The sequence below is a fragment of the Adiantum capillus-veneris genome, chromosome 17 (assembly GCF_014529385.1).
Source record: "Adiantum capillus-veneris isolate H3 chromosome 17, ASM1452938v2, whole genome shotgun sequence".
In the NCBI taxonomy this organism is placed as follows: domain Eukaryota; kingdom Viridiplantae; phylum Streptophyta; class Polypodiopsida; order Polypodiales; family Pteridaceae; genus Adiantum; species Adiantum capillus-veneris.
The window spans coordinates 13,487,262-13,497,490 of NC_140947.1; the positions used below are offsets into that span (position 1 = coordinate 13,487,262).

General features: G+C 42.4%; 1 protein-coding gene across 1 annotated transcript; it reads left to right on the forward strand.

The window, feature by feature from the left end:
- The first annotated feature begins 2,494 nt into the window (after positions 1-2,494).
- Positions 2,495-5,275, forward strand: LOC147436828 (uncharacterized). Its single transcript, XM_086486235.1, has one exon. The coding sequence runs from the start codon at positions 2,701-2,703 to the stop codon at positions 3,844-3,846; it is 1,146 nt and encodes a 381-aa protein (XP_086342361.1). The 5' UTR covers positions 2,495-2,700; the 3' UTR covers positions 3,847-5,275.
- Positions 5,276-10,229: the final 4,954 nt, after the last annotated feature.

Genomic DNA, 10,229 nt, shown 5'->3' on the forward strand with positions numbered 1-10,229 from the left:
CCCCATGTCAACCCCCCCCCCCCTCCCCCTCGGCCCGCGGAGGCACCTGACATATGGGACCTTGGGTGCTACTTGAAAAAGCTATGGCTCGAGAGCCTTCACAGTTTGTGTCATATAGGAATGGCAGACGCACTTGTGTAGTAGAAAAACATCAGAGCTCTCCACGATACAAATTCAAGAAAAGAGGCTTGGGTGACGCTCGGGCGGCCTCGAACTCTTTTGATGGTTTCGTGCCCATGAGCTCGATTGTGACTCAGTGCACACCTGTAGAGACCAATGCCTCATGTGACTGTAAAAAGGCTAGGCGAATCTTTTCATTGGGCCACATCTGTTGCACACATGCCTATCATGACAAAAGCTCCAAAAGTTCTAGATGAGCTCGTGCTCAGGGTGTTGTCTCTTGGAGTGTGTTGATTACAGGATATGCCCAACATGGTTGTGGCAAGCGTCATTGTTTTCACCAAATGCAAAGTGAAAAGGGACACTCCGCAAATGGAATCACCTATGCATGCACCTTGTAGCCCTGTGGCATTTTGTATCTATTGTTATCATATGAAAATAGAAAAAAGCATCTCTCTGGATACAATCACCTATGTAGTGCTAGACATCACCTTGGGAAATTTTATTCATGATGAGGTCACTAATCAGGGGCTCTTAGTGAAACATGTGATCGGAGGTGCTTTGATTGGTATATATATTGAATCTAGCACTCTCACAAATGCTCAAAAAGTTTTGGATCAACTTCGTGCAAAAAAAGTGGTCTCTTGGAGTGTGTTGATTGTGTTGTGCCGACTAAACAGTCACGTGGCTGTTGGCTTGTGCCAGGCAAAGGTGATCTATTCAAGAGTGAGCAAGAATTCAGGGCTAGCTGAGAGGGCACAACATGCCGTCTAGAGCAAGGAGTTTGCGGTTTTGAATAGCTAGGTGGGTTACAAGTGCCTTCTTTGCTCGTCAATGAAAAAACTAGGGCCTCCATCAATCAAAGGAATGGGAGGTAGAGCACATGCATTGCTACAAAAGGGAGATGGGGTTAGGAATGTTAGCAGCCATTAGGAAATCGGCTGAGCAGTGAGGGTAAGGGCGAGGCTTCGGGTTGCATGAACACGGTTGCAACACGCCAAGTCAAAGGCTAGGTTGCATCTTGAAGGCTTGTGACCTTACGCAAGATGTTGAGAAAATTCACAATAGCATTGCTTGTCAGGGGATGTTGGACATGTTGACATGGTTGAGAAAATTCACAATAGCATTGCTCGTCAAGGGCTGTTGAAGAAATATGCTTGCTAGTGCTTTGGTCGATAGGTGCGGTCATGAAAGGACAAGAAATTCGTCTCTGAAATTTCATCACTTATACGTGTTGATACAAGATATGCCCAACGTGGTTATTGCAAGGAAGCTCTTAGCTATTTTCACGTATGCAAAGGGAAGGCCTTTCTCTAACCTATGCTTGCACCTTGAAAGACTGTGGCCTTAGGAGATCTTGGAGAAAGATGCCATGCTTGGTCGTGCTTTAATCGATATGTATGCCAGATGGGGTGTCCCAAAGACTACAATAAGAAAGCTCCTCTAACATTAGAGGAGAAGCATAAGTCCCTCTTCAATACTACAGGGGATAAAAGTGGCAAAGGAAGGACGCACGTTCCCTGCGGTGTTATTACAAATGTAAAAAACGGTGCCAACTTCACATCATGTATATGCATCATACATATGATTTATTTATTTTGGACACAAACATCACTGTGCACGAAATGCATCTCTTTCCATCTTTAAATAATATAATGTGCAAATTTTCACCTCCATACATCATTTAATGCAAAATCTCATTTGTGATGTGAAATCATAGAGTTTTTGGTGAAAACTTCGAGGAGAGCTGCTATGGAGCCATCGTCACAAGCTCTTACCATCTCCATAGTAGCCTATAAAGCAATCAAGGCAAACTAGCCTCAGCACTATCTCACACGGGCATGGGTTGGATGGGATCAATGGCCCACGCCTTTTTTGGGGAGCGCGGGCATCGTGGGCCGTTGATCTCACAGCGCGCCCGAATTTACCAATTTGCCCGAATTTACTAAAGCCGCCCGAATTTACAAGTTTTGGTGCGCCCGAATTTACCTGTTTTCTCGAATTTACAAAAATCGGATCGGACGGCTCATATCGCACCAGATCCCCTAAATGGGTGTGGGCCATTGATCCCATCCAGCCCATGCATGTGTGGAGGGCAAACTAGGGGCGCATCCGCACGTAGGAGTGCTACCCCCGCCTAGCGCACGTCAGCAACGAAGCCCAGCTCCCTCAACTTTGCCGATTTCGGCAGAGTTGGTTTTACCCCCGCCTTGCCTAGCACACAAGACAAGCGCTCTGTCAGCTTTTCTGCGCTTGTCAGATGCATCCCTCCAAATTAGCCCATCTAACCTTTACCCCCGCTACCCTGGCGTGCGAAACTGCCCTAGTTCACATTCTAGGAAAAGAGAGGAAGAAGGAGTGTGTAAAAGCGTTGGCGTCCGCCTGGGCGTTACGGCAGGAGCGGTGAGCGAGGGAAGGAGTCGGACAGCAAATGCACGAACAAAACAAAGCTCTTAGCCGTCCCCATAAAGCAGCCAGCACCGCCTGCAGCAGCCCATTGTCTCCCAACGCGTGTTTCCCTGCCGCCCAATCACCCAAATCATAACATCTTCTTCTCTTTCCCTTGCCCCACTTGCCTTCATGGCTATGGCTATGGCGAAGAAACAGGGGTTTCCTTATTCTGCTACCATACCTTCCTCAGAGTGGCCCGATAAGGCAGTCTCCATCCTTCTCAAGACCTATGCGCAGAAATTTTCTGTGGACCGTGGGTACCTGCGCACCCAAGACTGGCAAGAAGTCGCTTATGCAGTTAATTCCGTCTGCGACCACCTTAAGACCTTGAAGCAGTGCAGGGACAAGGTGGACAGCCTCAAGCGTCGCTACAAGATCGAGAAGCGAAAGGCTGTCACTGGTGGTGAGGTAAGTTGGCCTTTCTTCCACAGATTGGATGACATTATGAACTCTGTTCTGAAGCAGGGGAAAATGCCATACTCAACACACACAAATGCTTCCTCTGCACATGGAAGTGCTGATGCAGATGGTGGGGATGATGTGGATATTGTTGATGAAGCGGTGGAGTTTCAGTATGTGGGTAAGGGGGAGGACGATGTAGGGAATGTTGGCATGCATCTGCAAGAAAGATGTGATAATGGTGGTGCTAATAGAAATGGTGTTGATGGTAAGGAAGACAAAGGTGGGCTGAACTCTCATGACAGCCTTTCAGCCTCGTCAGACATTCCTCCTTACCTGAAGAGCAATAAGCATTCAAGGAATGCAGATGATGATTATGACGAGTCAGAAGAAGAGGATGATGCATTAAATGGCTACTCTTATCGGCACCCTTTTCATGACCGCAGCTATCGACGATACAAACAACATCAACAGAACTTTTTCCGCTCACATCGTCGCCGCCTGCCTGATCATGTCTATCATGATTATTTTTTGCAGCCGCATCCCCGTTTCCCATCCAGGCCAAGAACATTCTCTGGAGGAACCCAAGAGTCCACTGACAATTCAAGCCATGAAAGAGTGAAAAGATCCTTCAGCCGCGCGCACAAGCGCAAGCTTGAGTGTGACAATGGTATAGATGCCTTGGCAGATGCAGTCACAGGGCTCTCCAAGCCCCGCGCAGCTACCTCATTTGCGGACATGTTTGCTCGCATTGAGTGTGCGAAGATGGAAATCTTGAAAAAGCTGAGATTGGAGTTTACCCAATTAGATAAAAGAAATAAAAGGAGCAGTTCCTCAAGAAAGTCACACAGGTCATCAATGTCTACTAGTTGTTGATGGATGTGGTGAATCAGATGGCAAACAAAACTGTAAGATTTTCTCCTTGACACTAACTGGGTGGAAAAATGCCCATTTTCCTCTGATGTATAGGCAAAGCTCCTTTTCACTTTGGACACTGAACTGGGTGCAGAGTAGGTGTATGGATGATGAACACGGCCGCAAGTTGGGGTTTTGCAATGTTTTTTGTTGAGGCATTTGTGCTTTAAGATCCGTGATATGGACTGTTTAGCTGAGCAGCAGAAGTTTTCTCTAATGAAATTGGCAACTGCCTTTGTAAGCTAATGAGGAGTTTTGAAGCTATTTAGTTATCCTTGCAACATTCTGAATGGTATTTCTTGCATGGTATTTTTTGAATGCTGTCGCAAAGCGAAAGAAGTGAGACGTTCTTACAGGTGATATAATGAGTAATGCTCCTTCCTCCTGTGACTGTACTCAATTCAGAATGGGTTTTCATGTCACAGACATTCTGACACTGTCGTTAGATCACCAAATGCTTCATGGCAGAATTGGATTTTGATGTGGTCTGCAAAGTAAGGGATGAAAGAGGAATTCAGAATTTATTGTACAGTAAATTTTCTTCTCTTAGTGAACATGCTTGAAGCAGCCTAAGCCAAAGATGTTAAATCGATCCTGTAATTCAGTCAAGGCAAGCCAAGAGCATTTCCGAGTTTGTGTGTGGCTGAGCAATGTGATCCATCTGTTATTCAGTATCAGGCACTGGTGGTGGATTCCATGCTCGGGCCAGATGGCACATGGGATGTCAGGAGGCCTTTGATAGCCACATGGGTATGTAGCTCAGCACACCACAGGCTTGTGGTCAATGTCCGGCCTAGTGTGAACAGGCCAGACCAGTCTTTATATATGGTTTCCTATGGTTGGGTGAAAGTCATATACAGTGTTCTATGTAGAGAGCTCGAGATGAAGAGCTCACTCCGATAGATCTTATGAGAGGCTGCAACCTCTTCATCTGAGCAACCCAGTCACTTTTGGATGCAATCTATTGACTTCCATGAGGAAGTCCTGACAGCATTACTTATTGTGAGTTTAGCTACAATTTATGTCAAAAGGATGGGCAAGGGCGGGAGTCTGGACCGCAGTGGTGGATGCACAGTTTTTATCAACAGGTTTATTAGAGCATGGAATCACCTCATTACAAAGCAACAGAGTCATCTTCTTCTCAGCTGGTTTGGAGACAACTGTGCCGGGCTAAAGTGTGTTTGGGTGGTGGTTTATTTCACGTGTAATGAAGGGAGGAGCTTTTTTAAGGAGGGTTGCCTGTCAATCCCTTGTAACCTCAGTAGCTGTAAGTTTGATGAGTTAACCAGTTAGGGCTGCTTGTGTCCAGACTTAACCTTTCAGGTATGTATTCCAAGATGAAAAATATTTCACTCAATTGAATATAGGTGCAAGAAGAGATTTTGGGCTATATTATACATCTTGGGCTTGTGAAATTGTGTATGGGGAGGTTGCTTGTATACATTCTGCAAGAATCAATTCCAATCTAAGTCAGAAAAAGGGTTTTGTACTTATACACAGGTTTTACTAGCATATTGCATTTTAAAGGGACCACTTTAAGATGGCAGCCAGAGCTCTTGCAAGATTTTCAAGTATTGTTTGTACAAAGATGACTTGTTTGAATTGGCGGGATGAGAGTTCCAAATTGTACATGAAAGATTGTTCAGTAATCACTACATTGCAAGCTGATCCAACACCCCCAGGTACTTTCATGGGTCGTAAGTGTACACTGTTTTGCAAGTTCAATTTGAAGTTTAAAAATACTTCGTCAAAAGGTGAAGAGTGGAAAAGTTGCATAGAATAGCACTTGATGGATCTAAAAATGCTGTGCAATGGATGAATGCGCATCATAGATATGGAGGGTATGCTTTCGATACCATCATTTATACAAATTCTAGATGGCTGCAGCCAGAATGGTACCGTCCGAGGGCTCTAGCCAAGGCCAAATTTTGAGAGTTGGTGGTCATGTATGGAGCTGAAGGGTCCATCTTCAGCGTTTGAGAGACTTGTGTGAACAACATATCATGACGATTATCATTGAACTCAGTGTGTGAGCTGGACTTATTTAAGTTAAATGCTATGATCTAGAATAACACACGATTGACTTCGGGAACCAAGTGTAGAAAGGATGAACATTGGATTTTGAAGACCAAAATGTCTAGAAACTTAGAATAGCATGTGGACATGACAAAACAGTCACAAGCTTAGCGACAAGACGCATTTCCACCACCTTGCAAGCATCCAATATTGTCTTGCTGGAGAATCATGTGAAATTAGTGGGAATGTCTTTGCAAGAGGTGGTATTTATTGGTGAAGGGAAGTCATTGGACTCAAAAATCACCCTGTGATGTGCCTAGATCCCAAGCATAGCTTTTCTCACATGTTCACTTTACAATGCTAGTGGGAATACCTTATCAACCTCATCTAATACTCATTTTGGTCTATATATGCACTTTACAATGCTAGTGGGAATACCTCATCAACCTCATTGAATACTCACTTTTCTCTCTCTATATGCACTAGGTCAAATAGTTTTAATCATTGCAAGTAATTGAGGCAAGGACAAAACGACTATGGACATTGAAAATTCAGAACGGATTAAGAAAATTGAACCTCAACAAAATTGTAAAGGGGAGTTGGACTAGTGGTAAAGGTGAGAGGCTTTAAGCACCTCTACGTTTCAATGCCTATGACGTGGATGTGTGGGCACAATCCCGTAAAACAAGCATCAATTGCAAAAAATAAATAAATCACAATAAAAATAAAAGTAAAAATCAACCTCAATACAAAGGCACATTAAATTAATCAAGGGTGGAGAACGACTTGGGATCAGTGGACAACGAGACGGAAGAACTTTATTTCAACCATCCAAAGAAATTGTACATCTTAGAACAATGTCTAGCATTATTTTTTATTTAGGATAGCCTCAATTCCTATTATAGATTTGTGTACATCTCATTACAATATAAACATAAAAGGTAATTTTGGTTGGCACTAATTATTCATCTACTTGTTACGATTAGTTGATAGGATAAGAGAAGATGAGGAAGGAAAATTGACTACATTGTATGAGATGGAAGGACACACACACACCCCATGGACTCATCTTGCTTGTGAGATATGGGCACTCTTGCATGCTAGGATTAGGGTTATATGGTACTCTAGGATTCTACATTTACGCCCGATACACCGACAAGGTTTCTCCTTGATACATCATGGTGACCTTTTTGGTTACATCGATGGCTCTCTTGAATTCATCCTTGAAAGCCACAAAGACACTGAAGAGGGATCATATTATCCCCAGGATAGACCCTAAGGGAGTTTCTACCTTCATTTCTTTCTTTCCTTTATAATCCATCTTTATCAAATCCCATGCATGAATGTGATTCTTATTTCCCTAGATGATGATTGAGCTTTGCTTTGTGGTTGTTCTCTATTTTATTATCTTATCGAAATGAAAGAAAATTTGTCTTTATATAATTTTGTAGAAAAGTGGTTTGCTCTCCCACAACTAACGCTCTTCCTTCTTGAGCTTGAAACTCCATAGGCTCCATGTGAAAGTCCCTCCCTAGTAGTAGTGTCCTTTGGAAGCTTCTTCTCTAAGTTCTCTTAGGTGAATTACTCACTCATCAAGGCTTGGTATACTCTCCTTTTCTTTTACAGTTGTTACAATTGCTTTTAGTACTCAACAATAACTTAAGAAGAGCTAAAAACTTATCCTCCTCACCAATACTAGCTTGGTTACTTAGTTCGCGATACAACTTCGTTCAAAATCATGCTTCCACATTGCTCCACATGACTGATGCTTTTCAACCGGCTATCCTTTATTTAGCTTCGTTTTATATAGGTGACAACGTCGTTTCTACACGTTGTATACAACATTGTGCTGTAGACTAGATATGTACATAGGCTTTTGATCTTATCAATGAGACTAACCAAGGCTTCATCTTCCTTTGTATCAAGGCCAAGTAACAATATCTTGAGAAAACTTTGGAGTTTTGGTTGCAGCTCTAAGAAAAATCTACAAAGTTGGCCCAAAAATCATGCAACGTGAAGCTTCAATTAAATAGACGTTGAAATTGTTGTTTAAAGTTGCAATAATGATTTTTGTTCATCATTTATTCGGAATTGTACATGTGTAGCCCTAGTTTGCATGGTTTAATTCTCTTGTTCTCTTTAACACATTGAGTTTTTATTATTTTTTCATGCTATACCATTTAGTACCTTCCAAGTATGAGACCCTATTGTTTGCACTAAACCTAGGTTTAGAATTTCTATATTATCCTCAAAATTGAATGGTAAGACTTACCAATTGAACCTATAGATCATGCCTCCTTCAATCAAGACCATGAGCCTATAAAGTTGGAGATTGTTTCTTTTGAATCTAGTACATTTTTCTAGCTCTATGAATGGCTCCATTGTCTACGTACCCTAACCCTATTCCAACAACTGGTATTGGGGTATTGGAGCTTGAGGTCATCCCTAGGGTTTCTTACATTCTTAAATTAGGTTTTTTTGGTTGGGTTTCCACCTCAACTCATTTTCCAAAAAGTTTTGAATAAATTGAAGGGTCGATTACTACTAAGATACCCCACTAATTGACTGCCTTGTCAATTTAACTACATTAAGAAGCTTGATAGGGTTTTGGGGCCAACGAGTAGTGTATGAAAAAAACCACATATTTTTCTGCAGATTGGTTGAATTCCAATGGTCAATCCTAGGGCACTATATTCTTTTCCACCTCCTTGAATTCAGTGCTCAAAAAGCCAATGTGCGGCAAGCAATCAAACTGCACTCTACCACTTGTTTTGATCTGGCTGGTACTTGATGTGCAAATTCTTGTCTTTCTCTGACATGAAAGCCATGGGTATGGGATTTCACAACTCAATGGTGGAGTAGGACAAAATTTGGCATTTAGCTTCTTGATGAATGGCCCTCGTATCCATGTCCTCAATGTGAAAACCTCTGAATAGAAGGCCTCCTTGAATGTCTGCATGAAAGAGGAGGGCAAAAACATGATCTTGGCATAATATTCATGGAGAATTTCATTTTGGCTTCCTTGAGAGGTCATAGCATAAACCCTTGTTGCCTTTTAGTCCATGTGCGTTGGTCTATTTGGCTCTATGGAATGTCTCCAAACATGTAAGCATCATCCGACTATCTTGATTAGCATTATACATGCAAGGTACGGGATGCCTCTGTAGGTCTTTATGGCACCCATTAGGGTTCTCACCATATAGTCCTCACTTACTACCCTATCTTTTGATTTCTATAGCCGCAAATTTTTGGTGTTCATGTCAACTGGCTTGATGTCCATGCCCATTTAACCGATCTAACCTTATTCATCACTATACAATAGAATAAGGAGCAATGAGGGATCATTATCCTCACTTGTGCTCCACCGACTCTGTGTCTCTCCTCTTATTCTTCCTTGCACTACTCACGCACTGCGCACTCTACAAGTGGCATCAGTTTTAGAGCAAAGATCTCGTGGAGAGCTCATAGCAGGTGTGTGTGTGTGTGTGTGTGTGTGTTTGAGAGAGAGAGAGAGAGAGAGAGAGAGAGAGAGAGAGAGAGAGAGAGAGGGAAAGAGAGAGATTAAATTTGCATCCACACGTGCACAATGTGAGGTCCAAATTTGGTTCCAATTGATTGCCACATCTTCTTTGTCCTAAGGTTTTACCCCCCATTTTCAATCCATTTATACTCTCAGAATCTCCATTTGAGTAGCACAACAAAAGGTAGTTTTTAGCCAACGTTTTTGGCATCAGATTGGACTCTCGATGCTTCTCGGTTTACAACATCGATTCGATTTTTGACAATCGATCTCCTTGCATCCCATTGATCTTTATCATCCCTTGTGTCCTTGCCATAGATTATCTACATTTAATAATCATCATACAACATCAACAGTACACTTGATTATATTCTTTGTATCGACACTCCTATGCTCTATTTAGACACATACACTCTTCGACATCGACAAGAGAGTGCAAAGGTGTATTTGAGGAACACCACAATGTAGTCTTACAGTGGGAGTGTACCTTTCGCTCTCATAGAGTCTCTTGAGAGTATACTTTCCCGAGCACATTGCTTGGAGGTGGAGTTTTCTGCATCGGCATTTTCCTTTTTTTTGCATACACAAGTGTATTGTGCTCTCCATGCATTTTGAGAGCAGTTTTGGATTTCCACATGCGCATTTAGCCATTATGTATGCTCTCTGTGGTATTGCTTATGCATAGCCATTGACAGATTTTTAGAGAAATTTCAAAGTTCCACCTTCTACTCACAAGGATAGTCGCTATTTCTTTTGATACAATAGATTTAAGAGCATTTTTTGCAGTGACAAGCATTCTGGTTCCGTT

Coding starts and splice junctions, on each gene's coding strand:
- LOC147436828 (XM_086486235.1), top strand. CDS start 2,701: ATGGCTATGGCTATGGCGAAGAAACAGGGGTTTCCTTATTCTGCTACC.